The following is a 16,113-nucleotide window of genomic DNA, read 5'->3' as shown; positions in this document are numbered from 1 at the left end:
CCATCTATGATCCTTTCAAGCCACGTCAATTTATCATCCATTCACAAACTTTCTCTGCTATTACCTATCTCTTGCCCTCTCCCTTCCCTGCTCAACAGACATTCACCTCTTGCTCAAGACCACCTTCACCCCATCCATTCAACTCATTCTTGGACTTCACAACCTCACTTCATTAACCTTAGCTGTCTGCATCTTTTTCACAAGTCTTCTTTTTCAGTGTCATACAATGCTCCATGATTGTTTTTTTTCCCGAAACATTAATCACATCACTATGATGACAGCTATAGATTCTGTTCTGTCTAATGTGTTGTAGAGTTGTTGCTTAGGATCCCACGTTGGGAAACCAGTACTCTTCGCTTCGTAGTAGGATGCTGAGTAATCCAGCTAAGAGGGATATCATCGTGTGTGATACTTGGTTATGCAGGGGAGAGGGGTCTGTGCCTCATAGCGATGCTGGATTTCGTCGTTTAAGATTGGTTGTGTTGGGAGATCGCTATGTTCAAACGGAGCCACTGTCGTAGGGTTGTTGCTTCGGAGGAATGGTAGAGTTGTTGCTTCGTATCCCACGGTTGCCACCAGATATTGATGTGTAGTTTTTGTTTACATAAATATACTGGTGCTTGGGAGAGACAAAGTCTGAGCAGTGTCTTTTCTTTACTGTTCCAGTATTCTTCCTGGTTTCTACATACAATGTAACCTCGGGGGGTTGCCAGATTTTAAATATTTACAAAGGTTGCCATATATACATTGGGAAAGATATAACAAAAGGGTTCGTGTTGGTTTGGAGCGACAACTTCAGGCGCCGGATAGTCGCCCTTCTTCATTGTAGTCAAGTAGCGTGGTCTCTTTGTCCGACGCAGGTGTCGGGCTTTTTCCTGAAATGCTAGCGGGTTCTATTGTTCAGTTCTGGGCGTTGGCTGGAAAGTATGATCCTCAGGTCACTAGGAACAATAGACTGCCCCTTGGGAGGATCTGGAGGACAATAGATGGTCTCTGGAGAGTTGGTTTGAAGATGTTGGAGTTCTGCTTGCTCTATATGCGTGTGCGCGCACGTGTACACGCTGGACATCGAAAGGGTTGAAAATAAACGCCCGTCTATTTTATTTGGCCGAAGGTAGGGCCAATGTTGAAGGGAAAAACTAACTCCCAACATCAAGTAAATGATGTAGTTGACAAATTTTGTTCTAATGCCACAATTTCATATAGCTGTGGGCACAATCTCTCTCTCTCTCTCTCTCTCTCTCTCTCTCTCTCTCTTTAATGTTGTATGACATCAAATGAGAAGAAATGGTTAACTTCCCAGTTACCCAATACTAATCATGAATCTTATTTTGAGACCCTGAAACTCTTCACCTCATTTCACTACCAAGGAAAGACCAGCAGGATCTCGAAGTAAATCTCAGGGACTGGAAACCTAGAAAAGGAGGACCAGCTGCTGCCCCACCACCTATTGTGCTCCTAGGAGTTGCCAAGAGTGAGGCATTGACTGAAACTGGCAGTACATTCAGTCAGTCTCTTCTATATGAGAGGCACACAAAACTTGCTGCAGCCTCCACAAACCCAGCACACCTACTACACTGCACAGCAGAACACTCGCACACACCAAAAAACATCAAAACAACACCAGAATACCTATACCACATACAAATACCCTCTTCTTTTCCTCCACAACCACCAGACATCAGCCTCCAGAAACATATCCATAATTTTTATCACTCACTGCTCATCAATAAACTGAAAGACAACACATTGCTGCATGCCAGACCCCCTTATATCCATCTCTCTGAACCCTCTCTCCCCTGTAAGGACAGAGTCCACCTGGCCAGACTGTGATGTGGCCACTATCCAGCACTTCTAAGTTACCAGAAGAGGCTGGATGACTGCATTACAGATAACTTTCTAGGATGCAACACTTCATCCCACACTATACAACACATTATGGAAGACTGCATTGTACACAATCACAGACAACAACAACAACACAATACACACTCAATAAGGGATATGTGTAAACCCTGTTTCAGCCATGGTGTTCCTCAGTGGGATGGGACCTCTTGGACAGATAGTCTAGGGAGCAACAGTAACTAACAATATCTTCATTTTACCATTGACAATAATAAACCCTACCATGATGGTGCAGGGTAGTAAAGGTAGAAGATGGTAATCTCTGGAAGCTTTTAGTTATAACCTACAAGGCAGGTGGAGGACCAGTGGTCACCCTGTGTAAGGATGAGAAGCTGCACAGCTTGGCAGCCACTTACATGTCTGAGCATCCCTATTTAGGGCCAGCTATGCTCATCCCACATGTGGAAAAGGCTAGGTACTCTACATATAGCTTCCCAAAACCTAACCAGCAAGGTCTCTCATAATGTGGTATGAATAACAATGATAATGAAAACAAGACAACAATAACAGGGAGGTAGCAACAACCCTCTCAAATCCAAAGTCCCTCTTGTACTCCCACCCTGCTCCACAAAACTTCCCTGTGAGTAAAGTGAAGAGGCCTTTCTCCAAACTCAAGAACAATTAATAAGGGTAACACCAGAACAATAATCCACTTTCTTTACAGAGAATAATTGCTGCTATTACCATTATCAACAGACCCAAGAACCAAAATTAATTATTGAAACCGCAATCCCACTAAGAAATTTAGCATTCCTAAGCTTACTAAGCTCTACTAATTGTCAGTCGGACCCACACCAAGATGAAGTGGACCCTGAACAGGACTACCCAAGATTCTTGGTCCTAAGATCTCCCAACAACAAATCAATGAATTAATAACAAATGCCATATGAGAGTATATAATGAATTTGAAGACTGATGTAGAACTCCCTGTGGTATGTGGCTCCAAGGAGATACCCTGACAACAGAACAAGAATGAAGAACTTTGTATGACAAAGTTAAAACCCTAATGACCCTGACAGGTACCCCAGTTCAAACAACAATACATATAACACCAGTGTGGGAGTAGTCTGTATCCGACTTCTACGATACCACACAGAAGAAGAATTAATGGAAGGAATAATGAGATTAATTATCAGAAGTAATAAAAGTGTACAAACTTAAGAGAGCCATCTGTAAGATTGACAGCAGATTTGCCCATTTCCAAAGCCCATCCACCTCCTCACCCCCATCAGGAAGTGCAACCCTAAGGGGCTGATACTCAGTTGTGACTGGGGCCAAAATCTCTATGAACTTACTATATTACACCTTTTCATACATGCTCCCTTCCTTCTAGTACTTTCAGCCAGCAATCCCACACCAGTATAACACAGACATGTTACTGATAAATGTTTAATTAATAAATTAATAATTAGTTATAACTATTTAAAGAGGTGACAGCCTTTCTAAATTATATAAATTTATTTCAACAGGAGCAATTGTTCCCCTGGTGTGAGCAATGTCTTGCGGCATCTAGCACCACGCCCTTCCTTTCTGCCACTACATTCAGAGGCCTCTGCCCTTGACTGGATCTTCATGGGAGGAGCAGGTCCTGGAGCTTCATGGCATGTGAGTGTCAGAGATGGTTTTGCTTCTGCTGGTATAACTGCCTCTTTTCATGGAATTTCTTCATTCACCTGGGTCTGTGCACAACAGTCACGTTTATTGTAATTTTACCTTGTGGCAGCATGGGAACCGTTAACCTCTTCAATACGAGTAGAATTCTCATGAGCAGTGTCAGCTGCATGATGTATGATGATTCAGTGAAATATCACAATATGTGCATTGTAAAATATAAATTTACAGCTGTATTACTCATTTTGATTCACCCTGAATGTTGATAACCACAGAAAATATGATCAAGCTTGTTCACAGAATACAGGGGTCACTCAACTACAATTACAAAATAAATATAATCAAAATGACACTGCCTGTATCCTTGTATACCCACTCATGCTTCATGATGCCAACATCAGTGTCATCGTATGGAAGGGGTTAAGCTCTGTAATAATAATAAAAAAGAAAGACCCATATCTACTTACCATAATGTTTTTCTTTCTTCTATAGGTGCAATACCATAACAAAATATTTTGGTGATAATTATTATGTGTCTCAATTGATTAAACCAATACCTGCCAACATGTGGTAAATCCTCACATGCACACTTTTACTGTCAGTATTTTATGTAGTTTACATTTATTTTTCCAAAGAATATTGAGATACCTCAACATTTGTTTCAGCTTGATTATGTGCAGAGACCATCATGGCAGGCCCAGGTGAGTGGCACCAAGACCTGGCTCCTACGTCCTGTACCTGAATGTGCTGAGAAGTGCGACTCTTTTAGTATCACAGTCTCCAAAGGTGATATTGGTAAGAAATAGTTTTTTTATCCAGTCTCACTTTATGTAAAGTATTTTTTCCAAACCTTGTTTTTTGGTGAAATAGAACCCTTGTAGAGGGTATTGATTGCATGGTAATATGCAGCCAGTACTTTACGGACTGTTTTGGGGAGCCTGTGCAAACCATATACACATTATTTGTCGATGATTAAGTTTAAAAATATCTGCTTAAAGGAATGATTATACTTTTGTACAACAACTATACTTCCTTCATGCTGTTTCCTTGAACCTGTCTTTCTATGACTACCTCTTCTGGATACTCCCATGCTGAGGGGGGGGGGGTGGGATTCAGCCACCATATTTCACATGTGTATCTGTTCCTCCTACAAAAAGTCAAGGCATGGAAAGGTTGGGGGGGGGGGTTCTCTAACCAGAGTCTTAGTAATTAGGTCATTAAATGTGTGTGGTTGTGGCACAGATGTAAGAGGGAAGAGATTGGTGGTTTGGTTGTGAGAAAGAAAATAAAAATGTTAGCATTAAGGGAAACGAGGTTGAAAGGGAGGGATGAGATAGAGTTTAGGAGTGTGGTGGGGTGTTGGAAGTGAAGAGTGGGTAATGGAGGGAAGGAGTGTCTGCTGATAAGTGGTGAGATAAGAAAGTGCATGGTGGAGTGGAAGGAAGTGTTTTTAAAGATAATATGATGGAAGGTGAAGTTTGGTAGGGAAATACAGGTTTTTGTTGGTGCATATGATCCTGGTCATGAATAATGGAAAAGTGAAGAGAAGCTCTTAGGATTTATTTAAACAAATGTATAGAATTTTGGGAGGAAGGTAAGTCTAGTGGTGTTGGGGTATCTCGGTACTAGAGTTGGAGATGAACCAGTATATGGAGTAGTAGGTTTGGGATGTCAGATAAGAATTATAGTGGAGAGATGATGCTGGTAATGTGTTTAGAAAGGGAGTTGATGATAGTATTCTCATTGTTTGAGAAGAAAGCCAAGTGTAAGTATACATGAGAAGGGTGGTTGGCATGGGAGTGAACATGAGAGGGCAGCCAAGGATGAGACTGATGGGGTAGAAGGGGCATTGGGAAAGAGGGGAATGTGTTGAGGAAGGAAGGGAGAAGATAGAAGATAGGGGTGATTGGAAAATTTTTGTGTATGGATGATGCTGTGACGCATGGGATGGGGGGATGAGGGAGTATGTGTGAATGATATTTTGACACAACCCAAAGGGGTTTCTCCCCGTCTTCTCTTTTTCTGCATGAGGGGATAGAGAAGGTGGGGGGTTGCCTTTTAAATGAAGTGGCCTTGCTGTGCCTTGCTACATTGCTTCTGACCCAGGGCAGTTGGCAAGATGCAGGGATGACCCATCATCCTGGAGGAGCCAAGAAAAGAAGGAGGGAGGTGTGGTGAATGGGAGAGGAGGATGTGGGGATGAAATGAGTGGGAGTGGATTGATGCCTTTGGTTTTGGCTACCTCCCTTATAAGGGGGAAAAATCATGGTATATGTATATGTATCTATCAGTAATGGAAATTTGACTTTGGCTACCTCCCTTGTAAAGGGGAAAAGCCCTTGGTATATGTACTGTATATTGATATCAATAATTAAGACACAGGGAAGAAATCACCAAGCTAATAGTAGTTGGTAAGGTTTCAGGGGCTCAGTTGAGGCAGAAATATTGAATAGAAGTTTCTAATCAATGCTCACAAAGGAGAGCAGTTTTTTAGAGGAAGGCAAAGTGGGCAATAACTCGGGTTTAGAAAATGTAAATGTAGAAGTGAGAGAAATGCTCAATTTCTTGGGGGAATATTCGATATCAGAAAAGTTTCAGAAGCTGACAGGATCTTAAACTTGATATTTGATGAATGCAGGGAAGAACTACTGGACAAAACTCACAGTCTTATTGTATTTTCATTATGAGAAGGAATAGTGCCACAGGATTGTAAAAGGGCTAATGTGTTACCAGTTCACAAAGGTGGAAGAAAAAAGGCACCACTAAACTACAGATCAGTATCATTGACTAGCACAACAGTGAAATTATGTGAAAAGAATGTGAAATATTGATGGGTCTTTTTTTTCACTTAAAGTACTTCACAGGCATTTTTGTGGAAACTGGAGCATATTGGTGTCATGTTCTGCTGTGGAGATGCTGTATTTTGCTCCATTGCCTCTGACTCAAGCAGTGGATGGGGGTAGGAAATGACCCTACATCCATAAGGAGCTGTTAGATGGGTAAAGGATGGGTATATGCCTTGGATAGGTCACCCCACTTAAAGAGGGGGAAAGAGCCTTGTGGTACATGCATGTTTGTGTGTATGCATTCAGCTAATTGCATATTCATGAATGAATGAAAATTTGTTTGAAGGGAAGGTACATGTCAGGATGGAGAACAGTGATCAGAGAGTTCCACAAGGTTTGGTCATGATTTGGTGGAAGGTACAACATGCTATACCAACATGTTTTAAGATGACACAAAAATCACGAGAAGAGTGAAAAATGAGGACTGTAGGCTGTTGCAAAAAGATCTAGACACTATGTTTGCATGGAGCCAGGAATTGAAAATTAATTTTAATAGTAAAAGATGTGAAGTATTGAAACTGGGAAATAAATGTAAAGGACTATCTTTGAACTATTCCTTGGGAATTGAATTCATTACAAAAGTTAAAGAAGAGAAAGATATGGGGGTGTTGATAAAAGACTTCTGTTATTTTCTTCAGTTTCACTGAATAGAAACTCATGGCCCCAAAGTTGCTTTTACAGGATGTTGCCTAAATTGAAACCATACATGAATTTGCAATTTGCTAAATGCATACACACAAACATGCATATACCAAAAGGCTCTTCCCCCCTCTTTAAGTGGGGTGACCTATCCAAGGCATATACCCATCCTTCACCCATCTAACAGCTCCTTGTGGATGTAGGGTCATTTCTGACCCCCATCCACTGCTTGGGTTAGAGGCAATGGAGCAAAATACAGCATCTCCACAGCAGAGCATGACACCAAAATATTGTTTATCTCCACTACTTCATTACATGGCAACCCTCCCTTTCATTCACTTAAGAAATTCCAGAACAGAAAAAAAATTCTTCAAGCTATGTCAGTTTCTCATCCATTTACAACTGCTCTCCACTCACATCTATCTTGCCCAGTCTCTTCTCTGCTCAAAAGACAATCCATAAGGGATCAGAAAAGAAACGAGTTTCAAGGAGTCAGCAAAAAGGAAAGACAGCATTATTGAATATGCAAGTCATCATTCCTTTATCAGTAGGGATTTTAATCTAACATAGATGAATGTGTTTCTGGTCCATAGAGGTGCCCCAAAATGGTCCTAAAAGTATTGACTGCATCTAACCATGGAATCGATACCCTAGTATGAGGACATAGAAACAATCCCACACTAATACAGCACAGAGAATAGGTCAAAATTTCTTTCTTTAGAAGTCCATGGAAGAACTGGAAGACTTCTGCCAGCCAATGTGGGGCTGCAGGTTTCCAGTCTATGAAATTTGAGGCAACAATTATTGTTATCATTCATTTAGTTGGAGTACAAAGTAGGAAGTTTGTATGAGGCCTCAGAAAAAACAGACTGTATGATAAGTTGTTCTATAGGTAATTGTTATCTTCATATTCTTTCAGTTTTGGTTGATACAACTCAGTGGTACCACACAACCTACATTCATGAGGGTCCAGTCTCCATAACTATCGGCTCAGAATATGACTGACAGAATCTTCAACCAAAGTCATAGAATCAGGTGTTAGGTAAAACTATGTTACCTCTATTAATGTAGACCTTCCTTGTTGAAACCAAATATGTGGTAGCAAAATTCACTTATTGAAGTTTGATCCCAATACCGTATGTTAATTTTCTTTCAGTCTTTCTTTTCTTTGTACAAAATGTAAAGCAAATGGTGCAAAATGGTGGACTATATTTGCGGCACTTTGCTTGAGAGGTTTAGTAGTTTCAAAGTGCTGCCACTTAAAATCTATGCATGCTGTAGTGGAAAAACATAAGGTGCAGTTTTGGGTTAAGAATATATCTAGTAATATCTCCTAAGGAGACAAAATTATTGAATGGTAAAGTATTTGAGTTCTTTATTGTGAAAGAAAGAACCTTTAAAATGTCACCATGTTGCAAAATTGCTGTTATCTTATGCAGTCTAAGATTTTTATTATCTTAAATTAATATTACATGCATTTTTTTGATCAATGATTTAGCTTTTGTGTTGTCAATTATAAAATGTCATATGATAGGTATTTAGTTTTATATTGTATCTAATTAGCTCCTGTCAAGAATATTTATTTTAGTATGATTCACCAGTGATGTTATGACTTGAGAGCTCAGAAAATGAATATGAGGAAAATTTATTTTAAATTGAACAAGAAAGTGACCAAGTTTACTGAAGCTATATACTAAAGAGTTAACCTTTATTATTTGTGAAGAATGAGAATTACCTGCTTATTGAATGCTGAAAGAAATATTACTGTTTGTTTGAGAGCAGTAAAAAATTATAGGAAACTAATTTTTATGATATGGGCTATTACTGAGGGTGTAGTACTACACCTAGCTTTGAGGTTTGAATTATGATATCTAGTATCATGTTTGAATTTAATTATTAAGGAAAATGAAGTTTAGTTTTGGGTTAAGGAATAGTGACAGGGATTGGGTTATTTTCTTCGGTACTTTAATAGTAAATAACTTTGAAGTATCAGTTACCAGGTTTAATTTTAAAAGTATTAGCATTAGTCCTCAGGTTATAATGATTTTACATTGGGCCAGTAAGTTCTACTTCTATCAGAGACAGTAGGGTTCTAGTCATAATGTCAGGCACAAATGAAAGCAGTACATTTCAAATGCATTGTTAAGGTGTCTGCCAACCACATGGATTTGTATTGTGGCAGTATTTGAAAACTAACATTATTTTATTATTTGTTTATTGGTAAGACATAGTGTTGATTGATAATTAATCAAAGTCTATGTTTTATGAATGTTAAGAAGGTTCACATTTTGGTGACCATGTGTGTGTGATTATCATGGTCATAGACCACATGTTGGATTTGTGATTAACAGCTATTATCTTTTTGAATGAAAGCTCCATGGCTCATATTGATTGTACCTCTCTTCAAATTCATGTAAGGTTCCAACTTAGGCTATATCCTTATTTTCCAATTGGTGTGTATTTGTGCATATGTTTACATAACTGTGGTATACAGGAAATGAGTGATGCTCACTGGGTCCTGTCTCCTATTTTCTGTTGTACATGCACATACAGACATATGTGTTTTTGAATACATAAGTGTGTGGCGTCCCTATGAACAGAGGGTAGTTTTCCTGCCTCAAATGTAGGAGACATGGGTTTGATCGTTAAGTGTTAGGCAATTGTTTAAGTTGCACATTCATGGCTTCCTAACCTCTCTCACCAACAATGGACATCAGAGTTGCAGTAAACCGGTGCTGTATATCAATGTTGGCATCTCATTAGAATGATTGAACTCATTACATTGATTTCAGACTCATTTCACAACTACATTCATTCCAACATAGTCAACACTTCCTCACCCATTTCACATCATCCATACAACCTTACCAAGCCAGATTAAGCCACTGTGGCAAGGTTCTGAGGCTGTATCATCCCCCAGGGCATAGTCCAGTAGTCCTGCAGTGGACCATCAGGGGTGAAAACTTTCACTTTGTTATGCGTGTCTGTAATGGTTTTGGCTATAAACTGTGTGTGAGGTTGATGGAAATGGGAGAGTACATAAGGTATATATTTATCAATTTTCTTTTTCTTTTTTACAATCTTAATACAATTGATGGCTTTATAATTTCTGAGCATAAATTGTGAATACTGCCTTAGCACATACTTGATCTCTCCCAGAGCTCATTTCCATCACTGGTGTGAAAGGTTTGGTATGTTTAGAAATGGATAAATGAAGAGTTTGTATTTGGATTTATCACTAAGTCATGATACTACTGTAAATTTCCCATACACCAAGTAATTCACGTAGAGAAAATATAGGTGTTTGTAGCACTAAATTTTTCATCTAAGTCATGAACATTGTCTTTCTGTCAGAATGGCAAAACAGAAAGTATCACATATGCTTCCAGCATTCTAATCTTTTATCTTAATCACATTGGTTTTGAGAAGCCATTTGTGCAAAATAAGCATAGCAATCTTTTTCTTTCGTCTTCTTTGTTGCCATAACATCTATTTTCTCTTGTTGATTACCTTAGTCATTTACTGGTTATTTTCTAGTTTCTGATCATCACATATGTTATTGTGATGATTATATTTTAATTGTGTGTATACTTCCTATGGTAAAAGATACACTATAAGCTCACACTGTTGATAGACAAATTATCAAAGTCTATATGTTTACATATAATGTACGTAGGTACTTCTTCAAGGACAGAAGAATATTAAGGTAATGATTTCAAAAAATGTAGAGTGTAACACATATTTATTTTTTCTGCCTTCCATTTAATATCTCACTCTGCAACAACCCCAGTGGCAGAATAATGTATTGCCTAAATAATATCACATTTCATTTAAAAATCTTATACCACATGATTCTGCATGTCAGAGGATATACAATTGAAATTGATAAAGATCTTGGGCGTGGTCCGGAGAATGAGTGCCATGTGGAGGTGAGGAGGTTAACAGATTTTGAAAATGGGCAGTATGGAGATGTTTGCTCTGCCATTTATCTTGCAGGACTACCCTTAATAGGTACCGGTACCCATTATTGGTCCCTACTGAATACTACAATTTAGTATATACACTATAGATAGGGTATACAATTAGGTAAATACACTGAACCCCACACTACAGTTGAAGTATGTGAATGTGATCAAACCAAATACAAATCTGCAAAAGGGGTAAATGCAGCTCCAAACATTCAGTAAGTTCAAAATAACTGGTGAAGAGGTTTTGAACTAATAACGAAAAAAAAACAGGATGCAAGGCATTTCACTCATTCCTGTTAAACTCAAGTAGGTAATTATACAACAATGTTAAGGTGCATGCCACTGATTTTTTTATTCATGGTAAAAACGAAACACGATGCAAGGAGTTTCCCTTGTTATTGTAAAACTCAGTTAGGTAAATATTTACATATGCTCAAATGCAAAGGTCTTGAAAATTGTGTGAGATTGTAATGTATCTGTGGAAAGACTGGCAAGCTTGAAAAGGGCTTCCCATAGAAAATAATATTTAAGAATTATTCATGTTTATCTTGTATATGATAGTAGACTAATGACATCTTCCACAGAATTTATGATACAAGGCTGAAAATGAAACTGCCCACACATATAGTCATGCCATTAATTTGTTAGAACTGTAAGATATCCTTTTTTATCATTTATTTACCTATTTCAGTTAATTTCTTATGAATCTTAAGTTTTTCTAGTGGTCATAGATGGATACCTCAAGGTCTCTGGTCTTCTACAAGAAAACTAAGGCTGCAGAATGATGATGAACGACATCTTATTTTTTTCAACAACATATGTAGGTGCTCATACATAATGTAAGTGTAATTTTAATATATGGTAATATTTACAACTTTATGTATTATTGTCTGAAGTATACAAGTCCAAACTAAAACAATAGGGTTTCACCAGTCATATCTGTGGTGCGCAATTCTTCATAGTAAAAAATTTCTCAAAAGAATTTTTTACCATTATAAAATGAGTGTTTGCATTGAGAAGTATAGAAAAACAAATATTAGTTAATTATTTGCTTTAGTTCAAATGTGGTGGTGTAGTGAAGTTGCGCATTTTGTCACTTGGAGGTAGGTTGTGAGCGGTGGTCCTGCATGGGTGAGCCACAGGAAACTTTTCTACTACATTCTTTTTTATACTTTACCACACTTTGTTCTTCACCACTGCTGTTTGAATTGTCCACTGTTTCTTTCCATTTCATAGGAATGTTTTTTGTATAATTTATCTTGCATCTTATACTATGAGAAGTAGAGGGTTGTGGGTTGTGACTGACCTGCCCCTTCCATGATTATCTGAGGAGAACTAAGGGATGTGTCGATGGGTAGGTCTAGTGTGTGGACTCATTCACCCTGTGATGCCAAACTTTATTTTAAGACATATGGGAGTGAAATATAGCTTTCACATTATATGATGCATGTCGCAGTTACATGCTGTTCATCATATGATGTATGTCGCAGTTTACGGGTTTAGTATGCATAATGATCCATTTGATAAGTATTTCTGTAACTAACTGTGACACCAAAAATTTATGTGATATTCTGACAATTTATAGTCAATTATCAAATTTCACCACACATTAATGTTCCACAACCTTTAAGTTATAAAGTTGAATTTAAATATCAAAGTATTTTTTGGTCCATTGAATCCACATATATATTTTACTAACACAACATGTTTTGTGAATGTGTTTTCACTAGTTACTGTCATTGTCTTTACTTTACCTCTTACTTCTTTTATTGGTATTGTGTATACATATATATATATATATATATATATATATATATATATTTTTTTTTTTCTCCTTGTTTCTGCTCTTGTATCAATTGGTCAACCTTTTACTCTAGTTCATTTTATCGGGAGAATTGCAGCTGCCAGGACAGCCACAGCCACCATCCAACCCAGAAGTCACCCATAGAAGAGAATTTGTTTTCCTATCTGGAGTGAATTAATGTAGGACAGTGTAGTATTAGATGTTCTGTCTCTTCTGAATGGTAACTGTATCTAGGGCAGTTGGTGTCAATTGCCACTCCAATTTTGTGTTGTAACTGTTTAAGTGTGTACCAGTGACCCCAATCAAGTGTTGCCTCAGGTTTTACTGACTGGAAATTCACAGTTCTAGAGGAGCCAGCTATGGTTCTTGTTTTACTCATAGATCTCTCTGGGAAGAAACCTTGGATTAATGTCTACACTGTATGGGTCAGTTTCTATGTTGCTGGGATTGACAGTTTTCAGTTTTTGTGTTTAAAGGTGGCCTTGCTTTGGATGTGCTGTGTCTTGCTCCATTGCTTCTGACCCCAGGCAGTGGACGAGATGCAGGGATGACCCATCATCTAGGAGGAACCAAGAAAAGAGGGAGGGAATGATGGTGAATGGAGTATTTGGGGGATGAAATGGGGTGGGAGTGGATTTATGCCTTTGACTTTGGCTACCTCTGTTGTAAGAGGGAAAAAGCCCTTGGTATACCCTCTATGTATGTATGAAGATCTTTTATTTATTATTATTATTTATTTATTTTTTATTTTTCTATTCTCATGATCATTGCATCATCTGCAAACATGTTAGTGTAGCTGGTTATACCTTCCGTCAGTACTTACCTCTGTGAGGCTCCTTAGGTCACTGCTCTCCACCTTGACATCTCATTCTTTATTATTATTCTCATGTCTTGCAATAAATTCTTCGTTCATTTAGGGTGCTTGCCTTTAAGTCCTCCAGTCAGTTCATCACCCAGCGCTAAACACCAACACAGAATCCTGGTACCAGACACCAAATGTACCAGATGCAGTAACTTCACAATCAATCAATCAATCAGTTGTTGCTTCAAGCTTAACTAAGTGGATAACCCAGTCTCACAGTGACTGACAACAATCCTTGGAACCTCCCACAGATCTGTCTGGGAAGAAACTTTTGACTGTTTTTGTGTTGTATTAGTGTGGAACCATGTCAATGTCACTGGCTGAGAGTGGTAGGGAGAGAGTTGTTGCCAATTGCCATCCTTTCATGTTTAAAAGAATATAAGACATACAGTTCAAGTTAAAAGAGAGAGATCTTGGGATCAGTCCAGAGACTAATATTAGCCCCTCAAGGTTGTACCTTCATATTGAAGGGAGGGGTTGACAAGTTTAGAAAAGGGGCAGCTTTGTTATCCATCTTGCAGGACCACCATGCAGGCACTTGTCAATGGTTCCTGTCATTTCACAGACAACACAGAACATTATTTTATACTACTGTACATGTACTTCAGACAGCTTCACAATATCTCATCACTGAGTGACCATTGAGCTAACCTGTTGATCGGGACTAGCTTCCTTGGTACTGCTTGTCTAGCTAGAGTAATCCTAGGCAACAGATTGACTAGGTTTTCCTCCTTTGTTGGGGTAATAGTACAGTTCTATCTCCATGATTGTGATGTTACATCTCATGGCATCTTAGAGAATGGCAGAAATCAGTCTCCTCACCTCATTAAATGTGGTGGCAGTACAAGTAACAGAATTACCAGTATTTTTGGGTAGGCATGGAAACAGTACCTCACCCATCCCATGCTTAATGATTTATGTAAAGTTTTACATCATGAGCTCCCTAAAAGTTAGGATGTAAATTTGATTACAAGAGCATAAGAAAATTAAATTTCTTATTTTTTTTAAGATTTCCTACATAAGATGCAAGAAATGAACTCAAAGAATAGAGTGCAATTATAAAAAAATGCTGTTTTCTAAATTGATTAAGTCAATGGTGCAGTTAACAAAAGTGCAGTTAACAAAAATTCAGTTCCAACTGATTTGAATCACTGCTGAATAAGGGCTATATTTATGTGTACCAGTATTCATGTGTAGTATGTGTGTGTTTATAAATTTGTTTGTACATGTATTTGTACATATATTCTTTTTATTTTTTCCAATATTTACAACTGTATTTTTTCCCTCAAGGCTATGTTCATTGATTGTGGTGATATGGTGATTGCTGCACTTATGTTAGTGTGTAAGTGAAAATGAAATATCCATTCCTAATCATGGATATACCAAAAGATTTTTCACCCTTTTAAGGGGATGGCCAAGTGAAACAATAATAATAGTAATATTAATATTGATAATTGTTGTTGCCTTGAGTTTTACTGACTGGGAGCCTGCAGCTCCATAGTGGCTGGCAGCAATCCTTGAGCCCTATCCTAGGAATGTTGGACCCTTATCTATGTGTTATTATTGTGTGACTTTCTGTGTCACTAGCTTATAATAGTAGGAGGAAGGGAGCAGTTATTGTCAACTCTCCTTATGTAAATAGGTGGAGAAAATACAGTTGAATTCAACAGAGATCAGATTTTGAGCCTGATCCAGAGACAGAACAGCCCCTTCGGGTTCTTTACCTTTAGATGGAGTTGTAAGTGTCAATTTTGAAGATGGAGAGCAGGGAGAATATTCTTTGATTACCATCTCATAGGACCACTACTTGTAGGCACCCATCATCGGTCCCACATATGCAGCTGTTCATTAGATTGTTCTAAGATTTTCATTGTTGATTGTATATGGATTTTATCATGAACTGCTTTTGTCAGTATGTTAAAAGTTGATGGCTGCTGTATTAATCGTTAAGGATGACAATCATGAGTAGTAGAATGGCTGCTTTGATACTGAGTCTTCCTTTGTTTTTTAAAATATTTTTAAGTGTAATGCCAAATGTAGAATAAGAATAAAGAATAGAATTGGTTGAAAATTGTCTTTATTCACTACACCTAATTTAGATTGTGTAATGACAAGGAGAAAGTCAGACTGCATTGTTGTCATCAACAGTTTCATGCTGGAAATTTCAAGAATGTTCCTTCAGAATTTCTGGACTAATCATCAATCATTTTTATTTAATTTAGGAAACCATTACCTGCTTTGTGAGATAGCTAGGTATATATGTCTTCATAAGAGTTTAGGGATTTAAGACCGTATGTTATGTTTTTACTGTCATTAAGTGTTGATCCTTCAGCTACATCCAGTACACAGAAGTAATACAAGGTTTCTTTCCATTGTGGCCCTTTGTTTCCATTAATCTTATTAATACATACATACTGAAGGGCCTTTTCTCCTTTAGAAGGGGTGGGTGGCTAACAACCCATACCCATATCACATGCA

The 16,113-nt window shown here is 38.1% G+C and overlaps 1 protein-coding gene across 1 annotated transcript in view; it reads left to right on the top strand.

Moving 5' to 3' along the window:
* Positions 1-15,706, top strand: part of LOC143017798 (uncharacterized) — a 28,929-nt gene extending 13,223 nt beyond the window's left edge. Inside the window, exons 2-4 of the mRNA XM_076172693.1 lie at positions 3,375-3,510; positions 4,182-4,311; positions 7,921-15,706. Coding sequence (XP_076028808.1) covers positions 3,375-3,510; positions 4,182-4,311; positions 7,921-8,006 — 352 coding nt within the window. The 3' untranslated portion in view covers positions 8,007-15,706. The remainder of the gene's footprint in view (positions 1-3,374; positions 3,511-4,181; positions 4,312-7,920) is intronic.
* Positions 15,707-16,113: the final 407 nt, after the last annotated feature.

This window comes from Oratosquilla oratoria, chromosome 33 (assembly GCF_046742065.1).
Source record: "Oratosquilla oratoria isolate Oo_2021 chromosome 33, ASM4674206v1, whole genome shotgun sequence".
NCBI lineage: Eukaryota > Metazoa > Arthropoda > Malacostraca > Stomatopoda > Squillidae > Oratosquilla > Oratosquilla oratoria.
The sequence above is the reverse complement of the archived record's forward strand: the minus strand, read 5'-3'. Positions and strand labels throughout refer to the sequence as shown.